General features: G+C 49.8%; 1 protein-coding gene across 1 annotated transcript; it reads left to right on the top strand.

Annotated features, from left to right (window-relative positions):
- The first annotated feature begins 11,150 nt into the window (after positions 1-11,150).
- On the top strand, positions 11,151-16,655 carry ATP6V0C (ATPase H+ transporting V0 subunit c). Its single transcript, XM_045820915.1, has 3 exons — positions 11,151-11,419; positions 15,580-15,763; positions 15,927-16,655. Exons 1-3 carry the CDS (start codon positions 11,341-11,343, stop codon positions 16,129-16,131), a joined length of 468 nt encoding a protein of 155 aa, XP_045676871.1. The 5' UTR covers positions 11,151-11,340; the 3' UTR covers positions 16,132-16,655.
- Positions 16,656-16,739: the final 84 nt, after the last annotated feature.

Here is a 16,739-nt window from a genome sequence, read left to right as displayed (position 1 = left end):
ATTTCTTTTTTATAATTAGTTTATTTTTATTGTATATTTTGCCATTACCACTTATCCCCCTTATACCCTCTTCCACCCCACTCTGAATTTCTTATCTTCCTCATTTTTTTTGCTAAACTAAAAGTCATTTGTGATTATTATCTTTATTTTTCTTATTGTCTTTATATATTAGATTTTCCCGAACAGCACATAATTTGTTAATATTCTCTATTATTTCCTCTTAGTTATTTATTATTAACTTTTGATGTTAAAAACTAGCCAAAGTTGGGAAGTGGGAGGGGATAACAGGGGGAGGGGAGAGGAAAGGATTGTCAGGGAGCATGTATAAAGGACGTGTGGGCAAAGGGACAAAGCCAGAGAGGGGTAGAATCGACAGTGGGAGGTGGGGCTGGCTGGGGTGGGTGGGAGTGATGGGGAGAAAATGGAGACAATTGTACTTAACAACAATAAAAAGAAAGGGGAACAAAAAGGGAAATAAAAATATTTTTCTGTAAAAAAAAAAATTAGCCAAAGTTTCATGGACTTACATAATGAGTTATTATTTTTCTACAAATGTTTGAAAAGTTTATTTTAAAAACAAAACTCAATTAGTTTAAACCACTTCATTCAATGATTCATTAAATGGACTGTGTGCCTTTAGGGCTTCAGAAAATCAGTTTTTCAAAAATAATTTTTAATGTCAGAATAAGCCATTTTATTTTGCAGAGTTTTAATTATTGAATTAAAATTTGTTTTTCAGTCCTGACTGGTATAACACAGTTGGTTCAGTGTTGTCCTGCAAAGGAAGCATCACCAGCGAGAGAGAAACATCAATTGGTTGCCTTCTCGTATGCCTCCTGATGGGGATTCAAACCCATGGCCTTTCAGTTTATGAGACAGCACTCCAACTGACCAACTGAGCCACACTGGCTAGGGCAATAGATTCAGTTTTAACTTTTTATTTTGAAATAATTTTAGATTTACAGAGGAGTTGCAAGATGGTACAGAGTTCCATTTATTCTTTCCCCAGCTTCCTCCAATGTTAATATTGTACGTTTATCAAAACAAAGAAATTAACATTGATATAATGCTATTAACTTAAACTGTATCCTTTTTGCCCTGGCTGGTGTGGCTCAATGGATCTAGCACCCGCCGATTGATGTTTCTCTCACACATCTCACACATCAACGTTTCTTTCCCCCTCTTTCCCCCTCTTTTAACCTCTCTCTAAAAATAAATAAAATGTTTAAAGAAAAACAAACCTATAACCTTTTTTGTCCTGAGTTTTTCTGCAGTCTTTTTTCTGTTCCAGGAATAGATTTGATTTTTATAGACATCTACTTGCCCACATTTTTATAAACCCAATGTAATCAAATGCACAAGACTTAACACTGGTTTTAAAAAATGCCTCTAGCCCTGGTTGGTGTAGCTCAGTGGACTGAGCACCTGCCTATGAATCAAAGGGTTGCTGATTCCATTCCCAGTCAGAGCACATGCCTGGGTCACCGGCCAAGTCCCCAGTAGGGGGAGTGTGACAGGCAACCACACACTGATGTTCTTCTCCCTCTCTTTCTCCTTTCCTTCCTCTCTCTCTAAAAATAAATAAGTAAAATCTTTAAAATAAATAAATGCCACTAATTAGGTAGTACAGCAACTGTCTCAAACATGTGTCCATATATTTTGACTGTTTTCATCCCTTCCTAAATGTCTTGTTTGCACAGAGAATTTACCAAATGGAGCGGGGGTACCCAGCATACCTCATGGTGCTTCCCCTGACAACACTAAATAGGCAGAAAAGTGTGGGGATTTAAGAAAACTATCTGGTGTAGCCATGACTGGTGTGGCTCAGTTGGTCATTGTCCTACAAGGGGAAAGGTTGAAATTTTATCCCTGGTCAGGGCACATGCATGGGTTGTGGGTTTGTTTCCTGGTTGTGGCATGTACATGAGGCAGCCAGTTGCTCTTCCTCTCTCACATTGATGTTTCTCTCTCTTTCTCCCTTCCCTTCTAAAAATAAATCTTTTTTAAAAATCTGGTGTAAAAAGTGTATGATCTTTGTTAAATTAATGTCAAATTGTACTCAGGGAGTTAGGTACAGCATCATGTGATTTGTTACTAAAGATGAAATGCATCCACGCACTTGCAGACATGCTCGCAATCACGTAGAACTTGTCAGCACTGCACTTGAGACTGAGGAAGCAAGTCGGTGGTCACACTGACCCCTGACATGACAGACATACCAACCAACTAAACCTCCTACTTCAGGTTGTTGAATCCACAGGTGCGTTACCTGGCTGCTCAGTTCACCAGAAGAAGCTGTCTTGTCAGAAGCCCCCGATGAGAGGGATACTGCAGTCCGGCAAGGCCATCAACAGCAGGGTGAAGTTCACGTAGTGCAAGCCGTCTTAGCCTGTTTCTTTGTTTTTTTATTTTTTTAAGAGATGAAAGGAGAGAGAAAAACATCAGTTTGTTGTTCCACTTATTTATTCATTAATTGGTTGATTCTTGTATGTTCCCTAATCAGAGAGAACCCACAACCTTGGTATGTGGGAATGACACTCTAACCAACTGAGCTACCCAGCCAGGACCAGTCCCAGCCTGTTTTTATCTTCATGCAAAGAGACAGGAGCAAACCTTTGCTCTATTTCAGACTGAAGCGCATTGCCTGGCAAAGGACGTGTTTTGTCAAAAACGTATGAGTTAAAGATTGAAGAGAAAAATATGTGAATAATTTTTACTTTCCATTCCAGTGAAGGATGGTTATTGGCTGAAACATGGATAACTGGACTGACACTGGCACATGTAAATAAATGTGGTAAAAAAATTGCGAGGACCCTATAGAAATTAATGTGTAGTGAGAGAATGTGTGGCTTTCCAACACAATCCAACTTTAGAAAAGTGAAACTAAGTGATTTAGTAATATGTTTGGTCAGTTTTCATTTGAATCATAAACAAAATGAGAACAAATGCAACGACATCACTGTGAAATATCTGTTGCAAAAACGTTACAGTGAGATGGGGAACCCTGGGTACACTGCCTTCAGAACTGACATCTGTGCAGGAGAACGAAGCCCCGGACTTGGAGGAGTATTGCTCCCTTGAAGAATTTAAAACACCGCATTAACTCAAAAAGTAAGAAAAGTTTCTCTCCACTACAGGAGATGTATGTCCTGCTCCATGTGCTGCCAAGGCTAGTGTGAGCCAAGTCCTTCCCTGATTTTGTTTTGCTTTCTCTTGTTCACACAGCCTGTCATGTAGATGCACTCCATAAATAAGAGGAATGAGAGGAGTGGTCGAATGTCTCAGTCAAGAATTGCTTGGACCCCTGTCTGTCATGTGGAAAACTCAGTTATCAAGAAGTCATGCTCATCAAAACGAGAGCATTTTATCTGAAAGGTTATATAAGTCAATATTAATGTCTTTTCTAATACCCAGGATTTTAATTCGGTGTACCTATACAATATAAAGGAAAATGAAAACCTTTTTTCTCCATCTGTCTGTCTCATCCCAGTGCCCTTCCCTTCCTGTAGCTGCTGTGGATGAGGGGGGACTGCTTTTGCCCCACTCCCGTGAAACTGCTGCTTCTCTCTTTCCTTCAGCTTCCCCACTCTGTCTCTCAGGATGGAGACAGGCTCCAGCCCCTCTCTTCCTTTGCAGCTGCCTCAAGACAAAGACCCTGTCAGCTCTCCTGCTGCCTGCTGCCCTGATGGGTGGGGCCCTGGCCAGGCCCAGGTTTGAAAAGTCCTGATGGGACAGGTGAATGGAGGCTTGGTGCCAGCTGTTTCAGTTTCTCCTCTGAACCCACAGCCTCTGCCTCCGGGCCTTTACACAGGCCATTTCCCACCCCTGAGTCTGCTGCAGAACCCCTGCACCAGGACGCTTTCCCTGAGGCTCCTGTTTCCCAGGAGACAGCACTTTTGCTAGTCTCCCCATTCCTTCCCCTTGAGACTGTCAGCTGGAGAGCAGGAGCCCCCATATGGTCCCGCCTGTGCTGCTGGTGTCGTCCAGGGTGATTCTGGACGACACCAGAAATGGGCTTGCACTGGTCTCACATGGCAGTATGCATTTCTGGGGTCTGTGGTTGGGGAGTGCCGCCAACATTCCCAGCAGTAACAGCTTTTTGCTGTAAGCATGCTTAGGGTCTTCTTGTGATTGACATTAAGACATTGTAACACAGGGCAGAATTGGTGAAAATTGCCCTGGCCTGGGCCTGGGTGCAGAGAAGTTTCTGAGAAACTGCTGATGTTTCAGAAGACTGCCTGCCTCAGGCCAGGTCAGCTTGACAAGGTGGGAACACCCTCTCTCCTCCTCCCACCAGCACCTCTTGTGGGCCCCTTTTTGGACCTGGTCCATAGTAATCATGTGCCAGCTATGGAAGTGCTTTGTTTTTTATCTTTTTAAGACTGAATTTAACTATTTTATTTTATTTTATTTTATTTTATTTTTAACCCTCATTTGAGGATATGTTTATTGATTTTAGAGAGAGGAAAGGGAAGAGACAAACATCGATTGGTTGCCTCCCATATGCCCCTCAACCAAAGATTGAACTCACAACCTAGGTTCATGCCCTGGCTTGTAATAGAACCTGCAACCTTTTGAGCCACCTGGACAGGGCTGAATTTAACTATTTTATTTTATTTATGTTGAATTTAACCATTTTAAAATGCACAATTCAGTGGTATTTAGTGCATTCATAAGGCTGTGCAACTTGTAGATCCACAACTTTTTTTTAAAGTTTTTTATTTATTTATTTTTAGACAGAGTGGAAGGAAGGGAGAAAAACATCAATGTGTGGTTGCCTCTCACACGCCCCCTACTGGGGGCCTGGCCTGCAACCCAGGCATGTGCCCTGACTGGGAATTGAACTGGTGACCCTTTGGTTCACAGGCCAGCACTCAATCCACTGAGCCCCACCAGTCAGGGTGTGGGTCTACAACATTTTCATGCCCCAAAAGGAACCCTGTGCCCATTGAGCACTTACTCCCCACTCCTGCCTGGCTTACAGTTTTTGAAAGGTAAAATGCACACCTAGTAAAAAACAACTCAGTACATATGGGACTATCCACAGGAGGTAGTCTCCTTTCCCACCAGGTTCCCAGGGGCCACCACTGTTAGCAGTGTCTGCATGCATGTTCAGGTAATACACCGGTGCACTCTTCCCCACCCTGCTGCTTGTTACTTAACTCCCCAAGATCATCCACACCAGAGTGTGTCCACCTCTTTCCATCTTATAAGCAGCTGCCCAATGTTCCAGAATTGGGATGGTCTGTAATTTAAATGCAAAGTGGATCATGTCTTTTCCTACTGAAGCCCTCTTCTTCTTTCTATACTTTGTTCCAAGACCAGTTCCATGGAGGCAGTCCAAGCCCCCCAGCCCTCCAGCCCCTCCCTCCTTTGTATCACCTCTGTGCCCAGTAACTGCTTTTCCAGTTAGGCTGGGACATCATTGTCCAGCCCCCAGAGCTGTGACCTCCTGAAGGTTAGGAGCTCTCTTCTTAGATTTTTGATCCTCATAGCCTAGCTTGGTGTCTGCACATAGTAGATGCTCACTATGTGCAGGTGAGTGGCTCAGGGTGGAAGGCAGACAGGGCCCAGAGGTTGGGAACCCTGATTGGTGGAGGTGAGGAGGTTGTGCTGGCCTTCAAGATGCCAACCCCAGACCAGAGGGAGGGTCCAGAGCAGTCAATGCCCCTTGTGGCACCTTTTCTGAGAAACTGCTGCCTGTGTCAGGCTCAATGCCAGGTTCTGATTTACTGTAAACCTACAAAATTCCTCCTCCCTCCTTTCCTTTCTTCCGTCCATCTGCCCTTCCTTTTTTCTTTTAAATATTTTTTAAAGATTGTATTATTTATTTTTTAGAGAGAGGGGAAGGGAGGGGGAAAGGGAGAGAAACATCAATGCATGGTTGCCTCTCAGGTGCCCTGCACTGGGGACCTGGCCCACAACCCAGGCGTGTGTCCTGACTGGGAATCAAACCAGCAACCCTTTAATTTGCAGGCGGGCACTCAGTCACAGAGCCACACCAGCCAGGATTCCCTCCTCCTTTCCTTCCTTCCTTACTTCAGACAGGCCCAGGGAGAGCATCTCACACCCACTCCTGGTCATCAGACAGCCCTAGGGCACCCTTTACCACTGGCCGTTGTGTGTGTCAGTCAGGTCCTGCTTGTGCTATGCTGTGTTTACCTACCAGACATATTTCATTAAAAAAAAAAAAAAGTAACTTGTGGCCCTGGCCAGACAGCTTCATTGGTTAGAGTACTGTCCTGATCACCAAGGTTGCAAGTTCAATCCCTGCACATTCAAACACATATGAGAAGCAACCAATGAATGCATACATAAGTAGAACAACAAATTGATGTTTCTCTCTCTACCTCTCTCTCCCTCCTTCCCTCCCTAAAATCAAATAAAAAAATTATTTTTTAAGATTTTTATTTATCTTTAGAGGGGAAGGAAAGGAGAGAGGGAGAGAAATATCAATGTATGGTTGCCTCTCCTGCATCCCCTGCTGGGAACTGGCCTGCAACCCAGGCATGTGCCCTGACTGGGAATCAAACCATGATCCTTTGGTTCGCAGGCCCATGGTCAACCCACTGAGCTACACCAGCCAGGGCTAAATAAAAAATTTTAAAAATAGCCCTGGGTGGTGTGGTTCAGTGGATTGAGCATCGGCTTGTGAACTAAAGGGTCACCTGTTCGATTCCCAGTAGGAGCACATGCCTGGGTTATGGGCCAGGTCCCCTGTGGTGGGCGTGGGAGAGACAACCACACACTGATGCTTCTCTCCCTCTCTTTCTCCCTCCCTTCCCCTCTGTCTAAAAATAAATAAATAAATAAAATTTAAAAAAAATCATTTTATAAACCCTATTTTAAAAATTATACAAAAAAATCGCCTTTACTCATATCCCCAACTTAACACAACTGTGTTTTTGTTCCATCTCCTCCCAGCCTTGCCTGGGTCACACGTAATACTTATCTAGCCAGGTCAAGAAAGCAAGAGTCATCTCTCAGCGTTATGCCCTCTCTGGTGTATCTTCGTGCAACCCACAGGGAGCCTGAGATTGCTCACAGGGAGAGGCCGCCCTGCCCCGGGACTCTTGCTTGTCTCCAGTTTCCCAGTGTTCTCCCTGAGGCCCTGCTCAGGCTGCTTGACTCTTCTCTCTTCTCTTGAATTGGCTTATTCAGGTAAGTTCATTTTCCCAATCATTTGAGGCCATTTGGAATCTTAATGTCTTTTTCTCCCTAGCCATCCCCCTCTCTTCCCTTAGGTCTTGCAAAGTGCCATTGGCCTTCTCTCTGCCACCGTCTTTCAGTGTGGACAGTGGGCCCTTTTGTCCCCCTCAAAACCTTTGGAGGAGTCAAGACCTCACCTCATATCTCTATACCTCCCTACCCGGGTCTCTGATGTGTTTCTCGAAGCCCCTCCTTCTTTATTCTTGGAAATCCCAAGAATAAAGCTTCACAGTGACAGGCCAGGAGCTCATGACATTGTGGTTTCAAGCCAAGGAGTTAGCTGTGAGGAAGAAGGCAGAGGTGTGTGTCCTTGGCCACTTCCTTCCATAGCCCCAGCCCATCCCACCTCAGAGCCTGCCCAGGGCTGGGAGGTCTAGAGCAAGGTGACCTGGTCCATTCTAGCCCCATCACTGGTCGCCGGACGCTCCCTGAACCCTGGTGCAGGAGGCCGGTGGTGCTTGAGCTACACGCACCAGGCCCAACTTGTGTAACCAGAGTTTCAGTGCCACTGCTCTCTAGCCGCCAGACCCCGGGCAAGATGATGATCCTTCCTAGGCCTACTTCCTTTTCACAAAATGAAAATAATAGTGAGAGCTCCCTCAGAGGTCATTGTGAGGATTACCTACTACCCCAGTAAATGCTTGCAACGGGCCTTGGACACAGTTAGTGATCAGTAAATGTTAGCTGTGTGCTCCAGGCACCCTACCAGCAGTTGCAGATACAGAAAAAGAGGCACAGCAACTCTCAGTGCGGAAGGTAGTGAGTGAAAAAAAAAGTAGTAGTGGAGTTCAAGAAATGAAAAAGGGGCTGAGGAGGAGAAAGAGATCAGGAGAGCTTCCTGGAGGAAGTGGAATTCTACATTCTAAAGACTGAGTAGCATTCCCTAAGTAAGAAGAAAGGAAGAGCCCTGGCTGGGTAGGTCAGTTGTTTACAGAGCCATTCTGATACAGCAAGATCGTGGGTTTGATTCCTGGGCAGGGCACATCCGAGAAATAGCCAATGCATGCATAAATAAAATGGAACAACATATTGATGTTTTTCTCTCTCTAAATAAAAATTTAAAAAATAAGGAGAAGTTAGTAGAGAGAGAACTTCAGGCTCAAGGACACAGGTGAGGAAGGGGTAACACAAGGGGAAGAAATGGGTGAAATAAGCTGAGTGGTGAAAGACAAATACCATATGGTCTCACCTGTAAGTGGAACCTAATCAACAAAACAAACAAGCAAGCAAAATATAACCAGAAACATTGAAATTAAGAACAAATGGACAGTAACCAGAGGGGAGGTGGGAGAGGTAATGGGGGGAAAAGGGTGAAGTGTTTTCAGGAACAACCATAAAGGACACATGGACAAAACCAAGGGGAGGCGGAATCAGGGGAGGGAAGTGGGGATGGCTGGGGTGGGGGGGAGTGGCAGGGGGTAGGCAGAAAACTGTACTTGAACAACAATAAAAATTTTAAAAATGGAAAAATTAAAAAATAATAATAAAATTCCAAAAAGAAAAAAAAAAAAAGAAAGGAGGAAGGCCTGGGAAGAGACTACCAACGGTCCAGTCTATATTAAAAGGACACTGAAGGATTCCAGGGGAGAGACTGGTCAGATGTGCCAGTTGGGAAGATTCTGTAGCTTTAAGGTAGAGACGGGTTTGGGGCAGGGCAGTAAGACTGAATAGGCTGGTCATGCAGAAGCTGTGAAAAGACCCAGGGCAGAAATGAAGGCCTACCCAAGGGGCATCAGGCTGCTGGTGGGGTCTGAGCTGAGTGCTGGGAAGCTGAGGAACCTCAGGGTTTGGTGAGTAATAAGGATGAGCAGAGCATGACATGGAGGCTGCTGGTGTGAGCAGGAGGGTGGATGGGGGTGTGTCTTGCCCAAAATGGAAATAACCAAGTGGAAGCCGGTTAGTGGTGATGAGGGTGGAGGGTAAGTTCAGTGTGAGACATGCTTGTTTGAGGTGTCAGCAGCCCCACTGGAGACCCCGCGTGATGTCTCATACCAGAACTTGGGCGGATGAGAGGACCGGGATCAAAGCTGAATGGCTACCTGAGCTCCAAGAGGGAACGATCCTGACTTCCCAGCCTTGGGATTTCAGCCATATTGGGGTTCTGTGCACTTTACTTCCTGTGGACTATTCTGTTCCTCCTTTCCTTTATCCAAATTCTCCCCCTGTACGCAGCCTGCCTGGAACCCCAGCCAGAGCCAGCTCCCTGGCCTGGTCTTCCCTAGCCCTAGAACCTAAGTTTATCTGAAGTTATGAGGGCTGACCTTAGGGAAGATCTAGAAACATGCAGATTGAAGACATGATCACCCAGTGAGGGGAGGATCCATCATAGGACCTAGGCCTATCCTTATTTCTCCTTGTGACTCCAGGAAGGAATAAAGGTGTCTGGGCTGGAGAAAATGAGCAGGAAGGAAGGAAGCTGTAAAGGAGTGGGCAGCGGGCTGCAGCAACAGAAACCCACTCGGAAAGTCTGACAATTGTTCCTCAGCTTAGAGAAATGGCAGTCACTGGCAACCTTGGCAAAGGCAAGGAGCTGGGGAGGGATAACAGATAGAGGGCAGGTGAGGTGGACACATGGAGTAAAGATTCCTCTGTCAAGAAGTTAGAGTCTAGGGCAGAGAGAGATGCGGAGAGCTATAGCCATGTAGCGGTGGCCTCCTCTCTTTTCAAACAGGACAAAACTGGCATTTCTGTGGACTCCAAGTTTAGGGTGTCAGACCCAGCCTCACCAAGGGGAAGAGAGCAGGACAGACGTTCCTGTTCTAGAAGATGGGACTGAGAGTCCAGTAGGAGGGTCAGGCACAGGAACCCCACAGCCCACAGGGAGAAGACTGAGACCAGCTGCATTCAGTATGTTCAGGGAAACTCTTTAATGTCAGAACCAGGGCTTGGAGCTCAAGAAAGACCCACCCAGGAGGTAGTCACCCAGGGCTCCTAAGAGGGAAGGGACAAAAGACCATAGGGTACCAGAGCTGGCGGGTAGATGAGGCAGACATTTGGGGTGCCACACCACCACTTGTTATAAGCAGGGCAGTCAGTTCCAGGCCAGGCTGCGTGCTGAGCTGAAACCATTAGCTGCTGCTCCAGAAATAAGTGCAGTCCTGCAGGTGCAAGCTTTGCGTGGGGACAGGAAGGACAGGGACCCCAGAAATCCGGGGAAGCCTCCACAGGTCGCAACACTGACGAAATTCAAACCAGTCACGCCGTCACCTTAAGAAGCAATGACGTCCCTCCCCCCAACTGAAGTCTGGGCCCCTGATGCAAGACAGGAGACAGATGCCGGGGCGGGAGTTCCTTTTCCTAGGAAGCCAGGAGATAAGTCGCCAATTTCTAGGTCGGGGGCTGGTGGGTCTGGGTGTGGAGAGGACTGGGGTCCGGGTCGGGGTAGAGCGACCGAGGGACACAAGCAGAGGCCAGGACTTCACAGGTGGGCTGGGGGCTTCCCCGTGGTTGGAGCAGAAGAGGCAGGCGCCCGGGGCTCGAGATTCGGCTTGGTGTGCTAGGAACTCAGATCGCTCCAGGAGGAGGAGAGAGTAGTCCTGGCTATCTGGGGTCAAGGCCGTGAGAACACAATTGCCATGATCCGCGCCACAAAATGCAAAGAAAAAGAACCCACAGAATCGAGTACCGGCTGGCACCACGCAGCCGCAGAGAAGGCGGAGCACCTCCACGTCCAACCCCGTATGATAATGTGGCACGCCACCGCCCCACCCCGGCAGGGGGATCTGACAGGCGCAGCGCCATGGGGTCCGAGAGGCCGAGAGGTGCCGCAGCGCATCCGCGGAGGCCTAGATGGAACGGAACGCCAGAGTCAGGGCTGGCGGGGTGGCGGCACGGTGTAGGGGCGGCCAGAGAGCTGGTAAAGCGTGCGGGGGCCGTGGCTCCCCCACCGGCACGAAGTGGTACCAACCGAGGGGGCGGGGATAGAGTCATGTGATACGGCCGCTGCGGCCATTTTGTTCTGCGGTGCTGATATTTAGAGCGCAGCGGCTGACGGGCCGATCGCCTTCACAGCCGTCAGATCGTTTGTTTCCAGCTCGCTTCCCGCTCGCCACTCGCCGTCTTCCCGCCTCGCCTAGCCGGTCCTCGGCCCCACCTCGGCCCGCTGACCTCGCCCCTTCCCCACCCGCAGACATGTCCGAGGCCAAGAGCGGCCCCGAGTACTCCTCCTTTTTCGCGGTCATGGGCGCCTCGGCCGCCATGGTCTTCAGCGGTGAGCGCCGCGACAGGAGGGAGGCGGGGGGCGCCAGGGCGCGTGGTACTCATGCCCACAGCTCGCTGGGGTTCGGTGTGTGACGTCACTCTGACGTGATTTCGAGCTTTTGGGGGTCCCAAGCCTCACGTGACCGCGGGCGGGGTTCGGGTCCCAGAAGGCTGCCTGGGCCATCGGGCATTCTGTGCAGGGCATACGGGCTAAGCTGGAGTGCGGGTCCCAAGGGTATCCCGGGGGTACACAGTTCGGCCTCTCTGCCCCAAGTCTGTGACGGTGCGGGGGTGGGGCGGTAGTGCCGCTGCCATCTTAGCCCCGGGAGGAGAGGGAGGGAGGCTGGGGTGGATGCACGCGGTCCTGCGCTTGCTTTGCGTGCGTCTCCTCCCAGTCTTGCGGGCAGGTGTGACATCACAACTCAGAAAGCTCCCTCGATGCGGGGCCGGCCCTGTCTGTGGACAGCGGGGCGGGGGAATCGGGCCCAGGCGCTCTTAGCTGAGGTCCACAGTTCTCACCCTCCCCCCACCCTGGTGTGGATTAGGTGGGTCTGTATCCAGAGTAGGTGCTTCCGGTTAGGACTTGTCACTGTTTCCCAATAGCCATTTGTGGGTGGGTTGGGAGAGCTGGGCTGAGGAGTTGGTGCTGAGAGCCCGCAGGGACCTAAAGGTGGGAGTGTTTGGAATTGAGGGGGGGCAGGGAATCAAACAGGTCGAGGAGGAAGGGAGTCTGGCCAGCATCAGTGTTGTGTTGTCACTCGCTGAGAAGCTGCTTTGGGATGAGTGAGAAGGTTGCATAGCGCCTTAGTGTTGAGAGGGTTGGGTCTTTGTCTTAAGAGTTTGCTAGTTCTGACCCCAATAAATGAAAGAAGGAATAACCTTCCTTTCCTTCCCTGAGGCCTGGTATTGGGAGGGGTGGCCCTAGGTATGGAGAAAGGGGTCTTCTAGGGTTTTTTTTTTTTATGGCACCCTGCTTTTAAAGTTGAATCTTGGCAGTCCTACTGTGCTGAATTAAGTGAAAATTGGTCTTCCCGGGAGAAGGACCTTTGGGGTAGGCTCATAAATGTGCAACTCAGGGAAGTGAGTTGTAGTCTGGATGCACTCCCCATGGACTGGTCTGGCCCGGTCTGGATCTGGTTTTCAGTTCTGATGACCGCGCCCTGCCCCACCCTACTTGGTGAATTGGGAGGCTCCCTATGCTGGTATGTTGAGGGTTTGAACACCAAACAGTCTCTGCTGACTGTAAACATTTGTGAGGTGGGGACTTGGGGGCTCTGCTCTCTTGGGGGCCTCCCTCTGCCTGAGCCTGTCAGTCAGTCACGAGCTACTGAGTGAGCCCTGCCCTTCCCATCATGTGCGAGTAAGAGGTCATTTGTGGTGGGAGAAGTGGTCTGGACTTCCCCTTCTCTCCTAGCCAGCGCTGCTCTTTCCACATCTTCAGGGGCTGTTTTCCAGGGCCTCCTAGCAGGTTGCTGTGCCCCATTACCCCAGTGTATTCTGTGTTCTGCCTCCAGGATTCTGCTTTGCCTGGCCACCTGTGGGGTGCTGCTTGTGCCTTCATTCATTCGTTCAACGAGTCTTGATTGAGCTCCTACTATGTGCCAAGCACATGGAGACATCAATGAACAAAACAGATGCCTGCCCACATGGGATTCTGGCTGTCACTGCTTGTTCCTGAGTTTGCCTCCTGAGCCCTTGTCTGTGCCTAGCTCCTGGCCTCCCTCTGTTTACCAGGTGCTTCTGTTCTTCTCCTAGAACTTACTTGGTACTTTCAGATTGACCCTGACCAGCAGGTCTCTGAAAGTTACTGAGACTAGGATAGCACTGGCCCAGGGTTTTTTGCTTGCCCTAGGCTCCTGGTGATTGAGGCAACTCATTCCTGTTGGTCTTGAATGCAGTTTCACTCCTGTTCCCTTCCCTACATTGGGCTTAGCAGGTTGACTTTACTTCATTTCTCTGTTTAAACGTGTCTTTCTCCAAGGCTTATCTTCATCCGCCTCCTTGTACCTATGTGAACAAGCCCCTCGTTTCTCAGGCATCAGGTGTCGCTGCCTGACTGATTCCAAGCTGTCCCCAGCTCCTGGCCTAGATTGCCCTTGGGCTGCCTAGTGCTTTGTTGATTGGTCTTCTTACAACCAAATGAGGCCCACTCAACTCGCCGGCCTTCCCAGTCCCCATCTCCCATTTCAGCTTCCCCTTTTTTCTTAACTTGTGACAAAAAAAGAAAAGTCCTGTCAGTTCTTTCTTCATCATACCTTCCACAAAGCTTTCAGTTGTTCCTTTTCCATATTTTCTATGACTTCCTCCTTGCTGGTGGGCACCTTCTGTTTGGTCCTGCATTCCCGGAACTGCCGTCTGATCACAATCTTCCCGGCGTCTCCCACTGGATCTGGAGCCCTGCTGGGCTTGGCCTTTGGAGCAGGCGACTCCCTGTCTCTTGCAACTGGCTAAGATACTGAGTTCCCTATAAGCAGTCTCCATGGAAACTCTGCCATGTGGCAGCCTGTGCCCTCCCCCTTGAGTAACGAGTCATGGCACTGGCCCCTTGCATATATGTGACATAGCCTGTGTGCAGGTCCTGCGGTAAAAGCCCAAAGAAGGCACTGTAACCCAGAGAGTTCCAGGAAAGGTTCATGAAGACAGGCCTGAGCAGGCTGAAGTCACTCAGTGTCTAGGCAAGGCAGTGTTGAGGTGCCTTCAGGTCTACGGGGAGGAGGCAGACAGTGCTGATTCCCCTGCCCCCACCCTTGCCTTCTCCCTCCAGTTGCTCTCCATTCATTCTGTTTGGAATCTTCCTGCTCACTGTCACCCCTCTACTCAGATGTCATCTCTATGAAGCATTTCCCCAGACTCCATCATCACCTTCCCCACTTTCCGGGAACATGTCACTGCTTGGAGGTGCCATATCTGTCTTCTCACCAGACTTTTAGAGGCCTGAGAAGACAGCATCCCTCTGAACTTACTCTGCTTAGTGATGAACAGAGTAGGCACCTTGTGGCTCAAATAGATGAATGGCCAGTATTGTCTTGGTTCTTTCCATCTTCTACCCCTGTTGTCCTCTGTCCAAGAAGCATGGTGGGACCCTGGGGAACAGGTGACAGGAGTCCTAAGAGCTGCCTTGGCCTTCTGTGGCTCTCTTCTGTGCAAAAGTTAGTCTAGACTTTGAAGACAGAAGCCAGGAAAGGGGAACTTTCAGGAGGGCAGTGTAAGAGGAGGAGACAGGTTGCCCAAGAGCCTCCTACCTCCATTACTGGAGGCCTTGGGCAGAAGCTAGACTTCTGGGAGATCTGCCAAGGCTTCACAATTGGGCTGGGTGATGGCCCCACATACCCATTGTCTTCCTGTGGCCTGTCTTCGCCTAGGCTCACCTTTTCTCTCTGGTTATTTAGAGAGGATTCTCTCCAAACTCAAGGAGCTAGGCCTGCTGTGTGGCTGAGGGTAGGTTCATCCCATCCACACAGATGGCAGCCCTTCCAGCAGTGTGTCCTAGGGCTGGGAGTGTTGGGGAGTTGGGAAACTAGCCTGGGAGGACAGGACTGGACTTGACAGGCTGCTTTCCCTGACCAGTGGTCAGGCCCTGTGTGCAGCAGGGCTCTTCCAGCATGTTTTCCCCGGGCACAGCCCTAGGGCCAGTGGGGGCTGACCCTGGCCTAACATCTGGGCTGCTGACACAATCATTTCATGCTTTTCCAAGCCTTTTCTGACCTGAGTGCCTGAGAATCTAGGTGTGATAAAACATGTCCAGAATCATCTATCAGGGGCCCAGCAGCCTGTTTCCCTGTGGGACTGCTGGGCTGTTAAAGAATTCCACCTTTTAGGTTGTAAGCAGCTGAGCTAAAGCTGCTTGGGAATATGGGGTCAGTATACCAGGCTTGGGAAGTTCTGGTGAGCTCAGGTGGGGGTTTCCTAGCAGAGCAGGAGCTCACATAGGCTACACAGCCATCAGCCACAAGGATCTCTGGTAGAAGAAAGGAACAGTTACCTGGATTCCTTGAGTGCTCAGCTGTGACCATTTCCCCTGAGGATCACTTCCTGGCCCTGACTGGGTGCCACCTTCGTCTCCCCATTGCCCGTGATAACTTGAGGTGGCCCTCAACTGTGTCAGAGCTACCCCCAGGGTCCTGGCCTCAGATGCTCTGGACTCACCTTGCCTCCCCTCACCCCCAACAGCTCTGGGTGCTGCCTATGGTACAGCCAAGAGTGGCACCGGCATCGCAGCCATGTCTGTCATGCGGCCAGAGCTGATCATGAAGTCCATTATCCCAGTGGTTATGGCTGGCATCATTGCCATCTACGGCCTAGTGGTGGCAGTCCTTATTGCCAATTCCTTGAATGAAGACATCACTCTCTACAGGTGAGTGTTGGGGGGTTCCTCTCACCACACCCACTCCTTGCCTGAAGTCAGGCCACTGCACAGTATGGGGGGCAACTAGGGAACGGGCATCTGGCTAGTGGCCCATTCCCACTGTCTTCCCTGGCAGGCAGCTAATGTCTATCCTGTGTCTTTTCTCCCCTAGGAGTTTCCTCCAACTGGGCGCTGGCCTGAGTGTGGGCCTGAGTGGGCTGGCAGCTGGCTTTGCCATTGGCATTGTGGGGGACGCCGGCGTGCGGGGCACTGCCCAGCAGCCCCGACTATTTGTGGGCATGATCCTGATCCTCATCTTCGCAGAGGTGCTGGGCCTCTATGGTCTCATCGTCGCCCTTATCCTCTCCACAAAGTAGCCCCTCTCCAAGTCCACCAGCCACAGAGTATGATGTAAAGACCACCCTCTCCTCATTCCAGAATGAACAGCCTGACACACAGGCACGGGGAAGCTGCCCCTCACCCCCAGTAGTTGGTCTTGTAAATGCGCAGTGTCCTAGTGCCCATCGTCTGTTGCCCCCACTGCCCCGTGCTGTGGACATCTGGGCCCACTCATCACCCATCCAGGTCCCCTAACCAGTGAGGATGCTGGTTTCTGGCCACCTTCACCTCTACCTGCCCTAGAGTGCTCTGTATAAGGATGAATTCGAGTTGTCATTTTCACTGGATGTTTATTTATAAAGATTTGACCTGTTCGCACGTTTGTGGAGCAACCCTCCCGTCTCCCAACTATATAGTAATCTTTAGAGTGTTGCTTTGTGGGGTTACCGTGTGCCCTGAGACTTTGGATGGAATCACTGCCCTCCAGCCCTGGCTGCGGGGCAGTGTACTGGGCCTGCCAGGCCTGGAGCCTTGTCCAATAAAATTCTTGGATGTGACTGGACGGCTGTGTGCAGCGCTTGTGTGGGCCGGCAGGAGGGGGTGGGCCGCCGGGTGCATGATCACGTGGGCATGTCAGTCACGTGGA

This window comes from Phyllostomus hastatus, unplaced genomic scaffold (genome assembly GCF_019186645.2).
Source record: "Phyllostomus hastatus isolate PE091 unplaced genomic scaffold, TTU_PhHast_1.1 phas_scaffold_442, whole genome shotgun sequence".
Lineage (NCBI taxonomy): Eukaryota > Metazoa > Chordata > Mammalia > Chiroptera > Phyllostomidae > Phyllostomus > Phyllostomus hastatus.
Note: the sequence above shows the minus strand (reverse complement) of the source record. Positions and strands in the feature narration are given on the sequence as shown.

Coding starts and splice junctions, on each gene's coding strand:
- ATP6V0C (XM_045820915.1), top strand. CDS start 11,341: ATGTCCGAGGCCAAGAGCGGCCCCGAGTACTCCTCCTTTTTCGCGGTC. Junction 11,420..15,579: donor GGCCGCCATGGTCTTCAGCG/GTGAGCGCCGCG, acceptor CACCCCCAACAG/CTCTGGGTGCTGCCTATGGT. Junction 15,764..15,926: donor GAAGACATCACTCTCTACAG/GTGAGTGTTGGG, acceptor TTTCTCCCCTAG/GAGTTTCCTCCAACTGGGCG.